This window comes from Schistocerca gregaria, chromosome 7 (assembly GCF_023897955.1).
Source record: "Schistocerca gregaria isolate iqSchGreg1 chromosome 7, iqSchGreg1.2, whole genome shotgun sequence".
NCBI classification, from domain to species: Eukaryota; Metazoa; Arthropoda; class Insecta; order Orthoptera; family Acrididae; genus Schistocerca; species Schistocerca gregaria.
In genome coordinates, this window is record NC_064926.1 from 208597610 (window position 1) to 208610200 (window position 12591).

At 37.2% G+C, this 12591-nt stretch overlaps 1 protein-coding gene across 2 annotated transcripts in view; it reads left to right on the forward strand.

Moving 5' to 3' along the window:
• The first annotated feature begins 3440 nt into the window (after window positions 1–3440).
• LOC126281223 (dual specificity mitogen-activated protein kinase kinase dSOR1) overlaps window positions 3441–12591 on the forward strand; it is an 84540-nt gene continuing 75389 nt past the window's right edge. Inside the window, exons 1-2 of one of the 2 annotated variants that reach the window (XM_049979975.1) lie at window positions 3447–4156; window positions 7534–7572. In XM_049979975.1, the coding sequence (XP_049835932.1) occupies window positions 4053–4156; window positions 7534–7572 (143 nt within the window). In that variant the 5' untranslated portion in view covers window positions 3447–4052. Of the gene's footprint in view, window positions 4157–7533; window positions 7573–12591 lie in introns of both variants that reach the window. The other variant, XM_049979976.1, reaches the window with a different exon arrangement.

Below are 12591 nucleotides of genomic sequence, written 5' to 3' on the forward strand. Positions count from 1 at the left end.
GCGGTTCCATCACATTCACAAAACTTACTTCCACTTCAGCTGGGCGATCGTAGTCTGTACCACCAGTTATCTTCTCACCTGGGCTTGATGTTTGTACACCATTAACTGTGCAATGTTGGTTACTAAATGCTGTTCCCGGTGCAAATCCGATGGATCCGTTCTCAGTGCTAATATTTGAAGTAGATGGATGAGTATGTATATACTGTTGCGAAGCTTCATCGTATCCTCTGTAACTTTGATCTGAAGATCTGTATACTCTTTCCATAACTAGTTTGTGCACATCTATTCTGAACGACATTTTGTCTCACGTGAGGAAGAAGAGACATGAAGAAAGCTACATCTTCATCGTTTTTTTCTGACAATACCGGCTCTTTGTCTTTGAGCATACGCAATTTCTCTTTTTCAGTTTCTATCAGCTGATTTGCTATTGGGTCTACAGGTGGTGGTCTCTTCCTATAAGCCCCATGTTCAGCAGGTGTAGAGTTTGGTGGTGTCTCAGCGTGATCAGAATACACTGGTGAAAATAGTGATGCTTAAGATGTTGTTGGTTGGCTATGAGCTTCATCAAAATGAGAACTATACTCGATGTTGTGTTCAGTCGTATCGCTGATTTCCACAGGATCCAAATTCTCACTAGTCGCTCTAGGTTCAAAATTATCTCGTAAGATCATCATAGCCTCGAAATACGGCCACTGTACTGGAGCTGTGTGAGCACCACCGACTGAGGCGTGTGTAGGAAGTGTGTTCAGCCTTTCTTTGAACTGCTGTCGAAGACTTTTCCATTTTTTTAACATCGCAGACTGCTGAAATAAGAGGAAAAATATCTTTGCAGAAACATTAAAGAATAACCAATTCCATTAAGTACACAATGTAGTTACATAAATACACAGTGGAACGTAACACACCTTTTTTTTTTTAATTTCAAGTTCTTGGCGACAGGGAACTCGAATGCAAGCCTAGCAGGAGAGTTTAGATTAGGAATAACTACTGTTTCTCAAATTGTAAAACAGGTTTTATCAGTGTCGTGACAAACACTACAACCATTGCATATGAAGCCACCAACGGAAGAAGAATTCAGAGAAATAGCTGAGATGTTTTGCAAGAAGTGGGGGTTTTCAAATTGTCTAGGTTCTACTGATGGGAAGCATATACAAATTGTAAGCCCTAAATGGTCTGGTTCTATGTTTTTCAATTATAAAAAATACTTTTCAATAGTTCTACAGGCTGTGTGTGATGCAGACTGTAAATTTACTTTTATTAAAGTTGGAGCATTTCGAAAACAGAGTGACAGAAGCACTTTTAGGATGTCTTGTTTTGTACGATAAAATGGTGAAATGCATGCTTCACATTTCTGAATACCACTTTCTACCAGGTATTGCTGTTAAAGCCCCCTTTGTCTTCATAAGAGATGAAGCGTACCCCCTTCTCAGACACCTGATGAAACCTTTTGCCAGGAGTAATCTTGATTACTCAAACGAAAAGTTCAACAAAGTTCTTTCACGAACTGGAAAAACTGTTGAATGTGCCTTTGGAATTGCAGCTGAAAAGTGGTGATTACTAAACAAACCAATTGAAATGAAAGTAGAAACTGTAGAACTGATTGTGAAAGCTGTTTGCGTTTTACATAATGTGATTGTGGACAAAGAAAATGTACTGAACAATGTGGAGTACAGAGATGTACTTCCTGGAGTTCAGCCATCAAGAAGAAACAATGCAGCTCCTGCTGAAACTATCGAGAAAAGGAATCTGTTTAAGCGTTTCTTTAATGAATAAAATATTGGGTAATGCAACAGACAATATGCCGCTTATGTTTCACATAAATAAGTAATCTGTTTCATTGTTCGTTTAATGAAGAAAGTATTGTGTGATGAAGTCAAATTTACATGCAACTTACGTGTTCCACATTTTATTGCAACATCTTTCCACAGTTTATCCAGTATGATGATCCGGATGCCTCTGGTCCCAGATGGCGTTCCGTTCAAAAAAGGCTGAAATAATCATTTGCTTCAAATCTTCACTCATTGTTTGTGGCCTGTACTGAAACTGCATCCAACAAACAGTATTGTGCGCGATGGGACACAAAAGTACCACGTGCGCAACAAGCAGCTAAACAGCGCTGTGCTAGAGTGACCTTGAAGCAGCCAATCACAGTACAAGTCGCAGGCCGGGCGGCGATGGCCGTAGCGCGAAACGCAAACCAGCTTGATATCATCACCTGGCGAGGATCGTAGCGAGTAGCGAGCGGCGAGGTGGTGCACGCTAAATGGGGCGGTAGGATTCTGTGGGTCTGATTCATCATCGCCGTGCAGCGAGGTGGCAGCATGAACGCGCCCTAAGACCACTTCACTTGACAGTACACTGCACAAGACTGAACTTTGCGTTAGCGCATACAAGGGTATCACACTGGTGCTGAAAGACCTGAACTGGCAGACGCTTGAAGGTAAATGCGAACTATCCTGTGAAAATCAACTTAAAATATTTCTAGATGCTACTTTAAGTAGATATATTACAACCCCATACGAATGCTCCCATACAGATCGCAAAGACAACATTAGAACAATTACAGTACAGAGACATTAAAACATTAATTCATCGCGCGATTCCTACGGGGATAGCACGAGAGAAAACCCTAACTACTGGTACAATGGGACACTCCCTCTGCTATGAACTTCACAGTGGTTTGCAGGGTATAGATTTAGATCAAGGAGACGTAGATGTTGAACATGTACACCTCCTTAAAATATAGAATGGTTTGTGTTAAAATAGTTTCAAGTGAATTTAACAGCACTAAAATGGTGCGTGTACAAAACTGTGTTAACTTTGAAAAGTCTACCTGATACAGATAGACGACGATTTCGCCGCACTGAAATATACACTACCGCACAAAACCAATGAAACTACAAAACAAGATCCTAAAAGGAAGGTAAGGAAATCTTTAAGTGAGAGCCGTCATAAAATGGATTTATAATATATAGCAAACGAGTAATGATTCGCCCGAAAGAAAATTAATTCATACTGGTGGCTGGTTGCTATTTTATATAGCCCTTATAATTTCACTACAGTCACTGTTCTCAGAATCTCTAGTTTCTACAAGATAACGTCTACCATTTTACAATGCACTGTGTAGATATGCAAAGGCGAGAAACACTAGGCTGGACAAATAGCTGATTCATACACATTACGTGCGTCAGAATTGCGGCAATATCGTACCCACACGGTACAATTTGTCTGCGCGGAGTTGGTTTGTGCTCATATATTTGAGCAATTTTACTAAAAACTCCAACACACCTATCTCGTATCTGCGCAAATCTTCACTCCATTCGCTAACCTACGCAAATTTAATGTGCGCAGGCTTTTGCGTGTGGACCGCCCTTTATCTCTGGGTGTACCTTTGTGCTTTCACCGACCATAGTGCCCTTTTTTGTTGTTCTGCTTTCCTTGTGTTTCTGATTCTTTGAATTGAACTCTCGCGTGCTGCTTTTAAAAATACGCCCCGTAGTATAGCTAACCGGATACACGGAAATCTAGTTGTTTTTTAATGGCTGTAAATCTGGATGCGTAATATCTGTGTGTTGGTGTCATAGAGATCATCTTTGCTATTTCGCAATCGTTCGTAAATATTACAAAAAAAAGTAGTAGTAGTTCTTGTGTTCGCACTGGCTGGAATGTTTACGATTTTAGTACTGTCACGCCGAGACAAATGCGTGGTGAATCCCGGTGTGTATGTTGCTTGAATAATACTGAACGGGATATGTTAAATGCTTGTATAATCTAGTAGTCGTAGTATCATACGAATTCTATCCGTAAAGAATTTGTGATACGTCGCCAACATGGGCGTGTTACGCTTTTTACGTCGTGTGAAAGAATGAACTTGTGAGCGCGATTACCGCAAGTAATTCAACTGCAAGACCTGTCAGAGTTTTACAATTATTCAGGAGCAACATCTCGTATGTTGCGTGGTACAGGTTGGGATCTTCATTTACTTGTGGTGCGTATAGGTGTTGGGTTGAGAATCACTGTTAACCGACGACCAGCAGTCGGTTATCGTCAAAATGTCAAAAAATAAGTTAAATCTGACGTTGCCATCAGGCGCAATAGAAGCATCGCAGACAACACCGACCTCTCAGCCTACAGTGGACCCACCTGTTGTGCCAGAGTAAGTATAGTGTAATATAATAATTTTAATGGTGAATTTGTATTCCCAGCAAATTTATTGCCCAAACTAAAAGGTCGACAGCCACCTGCTTGAACTAAAGTAGTGCTGCTACTATTTTCTTCAGCCCCAATGCATTTCGTAGTTTGTCAAATAAAGAACATGTAAAAACTCAACATTAAAATAGGATGTGTATAGAACCCAAGAAACACTTTCGTCTGCAAGATTATAATTTTAATCTTCCATATCTAGCTTTGTGTATCAGGACATAGTCTAACTGATCAAAAAGTGAGAAGAAATATTTTCGTTCGAAAATTTTGACCCCCTAAGCTCGATAAGTTCCCGTTTTAAATCTATTTTTAAGCCATTTATTGAACATCATGGTTGTATGCTACACAAAGTATATTGTGAAAATACACAAATGCCTGAAGATGAAATTCGTCAAAAAATTACACTGACATCATAATAATGTTGTAAATATTGAATGGGATTTTCGGATCCAGATTTACAGACATGTAAAGAAGCAAAGTTGTAGATTCAATTGAAATGTTGTGTAATGAAATGAGCTGACAGTATGAAAGACTTTTATACTATAGTGCTAATGCTAGTAATAAAATAAGATTATATACGTGCAAAGTTAGACAGACCTTGAGTTTATGACAAAGAGGAATTGGGCAGAACCAGATTCAAAGGAAAAGAAATGTAGAGTATTCACAACCAATGGCTCTGTAATAAATTAAATACAGCATTCCCTAGTGGAAGTTGTTCAAAGCTATTGAATTTACACAGAGAATGTTTTTGTATGGTTTCTGGCATATCAGGCACACTTCACCAAGTGTAATGAATGTACATAAACTTACTGTAGATTTCTGGATGGGAGATACTGTTTCATCAAATACTATTATTAGAGATAAGAAGTGCACACTCTAGAATGTTTGTGGGTAGTATGTATGTCTGCAATGATGGTATGAAAAGTGTAATGCACATTTATTTTATTTCATGTTACTGTTGTGTTAGTGAAGTAACGATACTTGGTGGGTTTCATGTTGATTTGTAGAACACACACACAGATTGAGGTTCCTGAATGTGCATAATTATAGACAGTTGGAGAGATATAAAATCTGTGCCAAGTCCTGGAATAGACAAGTAGGAGATTGGGGATACCTCTGAATATTGCGGCATCAAATTTAGTTAAAATACTGTTACTTCATCAGAACAAGTCGTGGACTAAGTATATTACAAATTTTAAGTCAGAAACAAATTGCATTGTACTGTAGTCAGGCTTTGTTACTGAAATTATGTAGGGAATCTGTAGAGAAGCTTAGCCACTCATATGTCGTACTGACAATGCAGTAGAATTGGTTAGAACTTCTAGGTAGAATAATTCCCAGAAGAATAACTGGAAGGCTTCAAGATATTTTTCAGCCATTTACATCAGTCAAAGTTGAAAGGGTATAGAAGAATTACACACACACACACACACACACACACACACACACAGTGTGCGCGTGCACTACCACTCTTGGCCGCTCCAACCAGAATGCAGCTTAAACATGTCAAATGGGAGCAACAGTCTGGAGTAGGGTGGGGGAAGAGGGGTGTATCAGGGTGTAGGTGGGGTAGAGGAATTGAAGCTGCCTAGAAGAACATGCAGCTGGAGGTGGTAGGACAAGGCTGCCATGTGCAATGTCGGGAAGCTTTGGGGTGGGAGGGGGGAAGGCTAAGAACCTAGCAAGTGGATTGGCAGAGTGCAGATCATGCTGAGGGTGAGTGGACATGTACTGGAAGGAGGTGATAGTACAGAGAGGGCACCAACAATTGGGTGCAGGGTGTGGGGATGATAGGTTACCATAGGATGAGGCTGGAGGAGTGATTTTGGCAGTGGAAAATATGTTGTAAAAATAGCTCCCATCTGAGCAGTTAAGAAAAGGTGGTAATAGAGGAAAGAGTCCAGATGGTTTAGGTCGCAAAACAGCCATAGAAGTTTATCATGTTATGTACAGCTGAATGTTGTACCACAGTATGGCCCACTCTTCTCTTGGGCACTGTTTGGCGGAGGGCATTCGTTCTGGTGGACAGCTGGTTGGTAGCCATACCAATATAAAATGCTGAGCAATGATTACAGTAGCGATGCTATACGACATGGCTTGCTCAACATCTGATGGGGTAGAATAAGAGTAAGACCCTGACAGAACTGGAGCAGGAAGTGTTGGGCGAGTGGATTTGGCCAGGTCTTGTTTTTGCGAGGAGTTGTGATTGATTGGGAATGGCATAGGGATGGACTAGGATGTTGTGGAAGTTGAGTGGATGATGAAACATCACATTAGGAGGGGTGGGAAGGGTTTTGGGTAGGCTGTGATTATCTATCATGTTGCCCTGTAATTAAGATCACCTTATCCAGTCTGTACTGTTGCTGCCATTTGACATGTTTCAGCTGCATTCTGGTCAGAGTGGCCAGAGATATTGGTTGTATGTGCAAGTTGTGCTTTCTTGTGTGAATGTATGTAACAGTCTTTTCACTATGCCTTTGTGAAGCTCAACATGCCATATTTACAGTGAGTAGCTACCCTTTTCTTAATGTTGGTGTTATTCCAACTTATACTTTTCATTGTTTAATTCAGTTTGTATAACAGTGGGAATGTCAGAGCAAATAAAAGGTTTAGGCTTGAAACATAGTAGGTTATTGACTGTTCAGCCGAGAGGAGAGAGGTGGAGGACCTCTGCTGTAACTATTGATTGATATGTGGACACTATTGTTATGTACAGTAAGCATTACAAACAAGAAAAGAATGTGAGCTTTCGAAATTTGATTTACAGAAGAATGCTGATGGTTGGGTAGATATATTTGACAACAAATCAGGGAGGAAGTAGCCTTATGGCGCAACTTGACTAAAAGAACATGTTTAAAGGATATGTCCTTAGCTATCAAAGAGGAGATAGTTTGGTAATGGAGATGAATAAAGAAAATATAGGACTTCAATACAGTAAGCATGTTCAAATTTATGTAGGTTTTACTAGCATGGAGAGCTGCATCAAACTAGTCTTTGGACTGGAGACTACAATAACGACAAAATGCAAACACAATACTACAGGTATCATGCAGTGGCAAAATTTCATCTCTTATCACTGCTTCTGAAGTTTTACAAAATCGTAATATCCAGAAGATGATCTTATGTGGTCAGTCTACAATTTCAGTTACCGAAACCAAATACTGAATCCAGATTAAGACAATTACAATTATATGAACTTGTAAGTAGTTTATTTTGTGTCAATACACAGTACTGATACATGACATAATAGTGTTTAATGAGTTAAGTAAGTGTAAAAATATTTTTGATTTGTCATGCTGATGAAATGTGTGATATTCTTTTGTCTTTTAGGAAAAAAGTAACAATTTCTGGATCAGGATGTTCAAACAGGTACACACTTCCAGAGTATAACCTGTCATATACTGTCATACTATTATATTTGCCATCTCTTTTTGCAGCATTTCTCTTTCAGCATGAGTACAATCTAGTAGAGTTGAATTCAGCTTCTGTAATGAATGAGTAATTATTTTTAAGTATACCCCACGTATTTTAAAACACTTATTTTGCTTCAGTACTTTCCCTTTGGTGACTTTTACTGTGTGTGCACTTTTTCTTGTCATTTTAGATCTGCAGGGTTCTGAAGACATCGGGTTTCTAGTTCATTTATCTCTGTTTGGTTATAAACTTAATGATTAAACAATATTCTGTATGACAACATTGTAACAGACATTGTTGAATATTTACAATGTAGGAAAAGATAGATGGTTACTTACCATAAAGTTGCAGACTGGCACAATTAAGACACTTTTTCAGCCATAGCCTTCATTGGAAATAGAGAAACACACCATTCACACTAGCAAGCAGACCTCACACATATATGACACCAACTTGGACAACTCAGGCCAGATTGCATTCTGGCCCGAGCTACCATAGTTGGCAGTCATGTGTGCATGAGGTCTGCTTGATAGTGTGAATGAATGATGTGTGTTTCTCTTTTTTTGAAGAAAGCTGTGGGTGAAAGCTTAAGTGTAAGTGTCTTTTAATTTTGCAGTCTACTACTTAGTATGTTATCTTTATAGTAAGTAGCAATCTATCTTTTCCTACATTGTTCATATTCCTGCATGGAGTTTCCATTGCTGAATATTAGTTCATTTCTCTGTACTGTATCCAGTTGCTTTATCATCGTGTGAATGATTAAATTCCTAAACACCTCGGTAAAGGAATAGACGGCCTGTACTGAGGGCTACTTGTATAGATGCCCAGTATGAAGTACAAACCATTTCCATTTGGACCTTGTTTGAAAGACACGAAACTTGATTCCTGTATACTCTTTGCCCACATCAAAATTTGTATCTAAGAAAAAGTGCATATACTCCGTGTAAATATTATTTTAAATATATTTAACACCAGACCTTTTGTTCTTCTATAAACTTGTTTCTTCATTATATAGGATGATGATTTGCATGATGTTTTGCTGCAAACTGATCTTGAATTTATTTTTGTCAGCCCTACTTTTGATAACAGAAGTTGTGTGACAACAATATTGAAGCATTATTTTGCATAAGGTGCAGTATAAAAGTGCTGAGAGTACTCATAGTGCAGTTTTTATTTGTTGTTTAGCCATTTTGCACTGTGGTATGACATAAGGCACTTCATTAAATCATAAATAGTCTTGCACATTATACGGAAGTAAGCTACTTATATGGAGAAAAAAGATGTATGTCTTAAATATGCATACAGACAATGAAACCCAATCTTCTGATGTTACATGGCTAATTACTTCTAGTTGTATATACATGTATACACTAGAAGTCACTTCTGTAACTTCACTCACATCATCAATTCTTTGCTATGCTCAGTTCTGATTATGTTGAGACAATTGAAACAGCTCAAGGAACATCCATTCATATAAGTAGGCTATATTCTTTTAAGAGGCTCATTTTTCGTCATTTTCATTTCTATTAGCAAAGTACCTTTTTTTTTTTTTTTTTTTTTTTTTTTTTTTTTTTTTTTTTAGGTTGGTATTAAGTACGTGTTTGATGCATGGCCTTTCTACACACTTACATATGAAATCATACTTATTTAAAGTTTTATAATTATAGTTTTAGCAATACTGTGACTTCCCATTTTATATTTGCTTGCACACACTGCTGTCTCAGTGGTGATCCTTTCTTTGTGTACTATTTAAAAATGTTGTTGTTGTTGTTCTTTATTACATTCAAACAGTGGCATTTTAGACAGTGCTGTAGATGAAATTTCAGACTTACGAAAAAAAGATTAGTGTGAAGGATTTTACATATCAGTAAAAAAATTCCCTGTGTACAAGGTGACATGAGGTGTACATCACTTCTCATTAGCACCACAGCTCTAAATTTGTGCATCACCAGTTACTGGTGTACACATTTCAGTAGGACCTTATCTAGTAAAGTACCACAGTGTACTAAACGAACTTGGGATTGAGATCAGCTTTACTTGTGCATATGAATGTATTAAGCATGACTGATTATGTTCTGAACTGCTGTTGAAGGATATTGCTTCAGAAAAAAGAAGTCATGTAATTTAGCAGATCATTGCTGCATTTAATAATGGAACATATTGAACTTTACAATATCTGGAAAACATACCGAACTTTACAATATCTGGAAAATTTGTTCAAAACAAAGTTTTCAAGTATTGCTCATCCAACAGTAAAAACATATGTAAAACTTTTGATTATGTGGCATTCTAACTGTTTAAATTTAAGAGTCCAAAAAATGAGTGTTAATGATTACATTTTGTAGACCTGTCTCAAAAACATACATTAGACAGTTATGATCATGTTGTCTTTCCAAGAGAATTGAAATCATTTTAAGTTCTTAGATTTTCATCTCATGAATTCATCAAAATAATGCAGTGTTTCAACGAATGTAACACCTATCATCTTCCGTTGACTAATCTTATAACTTTTTTATATTAGGTAGGTAATTTAATCAAAATAAATTTACGTTAAGAGAATACAAGAAAAATCAGGAGATGTAGCATAAAAATTAAGCACAACTTCTGTGCTTATGAAGATGATTATAGACCTACTGGCACCAAAGAAGAAACAATTATTTAAGCACAATTCTCAAGCAAACGGTGGATTATGGTATAGGTGTGACAAAGACAAATTAAAAGAAAATCTGAAAATAAAACAAGGCAACTATGTAAGTGAAGGCAAGAGTTTTAAGAAAATTATAATAAAGACAGAATAGAGACCTGTTAATTAAACAAATTGATTTGGAAATATCTTTGAGGAAATGTGAAAAGAAGCAAGAAAATTGGTTATAGAACTGATGGAAAACAGTGAACATATGAAGAAAACAAATTTAAGATGAGAGGTGACACATCATCTAAAAGTGCACAGAAAATTGTTCATGCAGTCCAAGATTTCTTTAAACGTTTCTTTAGTTGAAGAGGTAACTCAAAAAAACAGTTAGCGAACATTGACAATAATGGAAGTCTGAACGTTAGGCCATATAAGATGTATGAAGCCCTGTGAGGTACGTAGAATGGGAAGGTGTGTGGAAGGGTTGCTGCATTTAAGATGGTTAAAATTCAAGGTGAAGAGCTGCAAAAGGAACTTGCAAAGTTAAATGCAGATTTTTAATGTAAGTGGTATGTTACTCAGCTTTGGATGTTCAGCACATTGAATCTTAATTTGCAGATTTTCTGTGAAGGAAGACAATTTTCAAAACCTAGATCAGTACTGTACTTGTTCAATTTCACAAGAAAGGGCACTAACAAGAGAGGAAAAAAAAAAGAATATCCATAGACATATCTTCTCACTCCCCCTAATGTAAAAGATTCCACCAAATTTATCACCTAATGTACAGTAAAAGAAAATTAGCTTTTACTTAAACAAAAGAAAACCATGTTTATAATAATAAGTTGTACAGTGGTCCATTTGCAATGATGGAGTAGAATAATGAAAATTAATTAACACTTTGTGTGGAATTCACTTTTAACTAAATTTCAAAAAAATCTGTGCTAACAGCTCATGAGAAATAAGGTCTTACTGTAAGTTTTGATAGTATATTGAAGAATTTATGTATCAGTGCTGTTGATTTTATTGAATTTCATTGGGTAGAACGAATTAAGAAAAGGAAGATGTTTTAGGCAAGGAGATCCAATTTCACCAACACTGGTCTTGACCATCGTAGAGGAAGTCTTCAGATCCATAATCTAAAAATGTGAACAAGCAGAATACACTAATGGAACATACCTGAACCACTTTCATATTGTTTATGATATTGTAGTATTTGCCTCTAGTGCCGGTAAATAACAACTAATGGAAAAACTTTGAACAAGTTTGATGTGAGGTATGAAACTCAGTCACAGTCAGGTTAAAATAATGTATTATCACACCATCAAAAAGAAAATAGTATATATTAACAATTATGAACCAGTTGGTGAGATTTTGTATTAGGGCAATGGGCACAAAAAAGAGAGAGAGTAAATGTTCTGAAATGCTGTGTGTCTGCAACAGTGTGTTATCAGTTTCTATTTATAGCAGCAATACATGCAATTGTATGTGAAAACCATTGAAAACTAAGACTTGCATGGAAGAAGTGATTATGGCTGTAATGAATATAAAGATGGGGGGGGGCGGGGGGGGGGGGGGCAGGACATGAAGCCAGATTAATGAATGCTCGATGGAACAAGGAAATACTTTACTATATTACAAAAGATAGAACAAGTGAGGTGATGCAGTGGTAAACACACTGGCAGTTCAAGTCCCATCCAGCCTTTCTAATTTGGGTTTTCTGTGTTTTCCCTAAATTGTTGGAAGAATTTATTTGAAAGGCCACTGCCAGTGTCGTTCCACAATCCTAGCTAGTGATCTTAATGTTGGCAGGGTGAAAAACCCTTATTTATCTTCCTGTTTCCTTCCCACGAGATAAGAAAAGACTGATACAGTGACCTTATGAATGGTGGGCAATTTTATTTTCAGAGCTCCATTTAGTCATATTTGGTTAGATGAAAACAGAAAACAGGATGATGTAACTGGTACTGTAATCTGTTCAAGCATAAGCTTCCATATCTTAATTCTGAGTTTGTGAGGATGTTGTTTTGCAACAGGAGCCAAAAGTTAGTCTATAAAACAAGTTGATGTGGTCATATATGAGGAAAAGTTTTATTGCAGATAGCTTTGAACTAGTTGACACAGTCTTAATAAGGATACAGTGGAGTATTAATAAAAGTGCCAAAATGATTAAACTGAGTTGGAGGACCTGGTCAATTGGCATGAGTTAAGCTGGTTGCAGATGGGCTGGGAGTACTTTCACTTCTGGTATAAGAGAGCTTTACATAGAGCTGGATCTCCATTCTTGTTTGACTCTACTGTTGTAACTAATATTGTTAAGAGTTCTCAAATCTGATATATCCTGG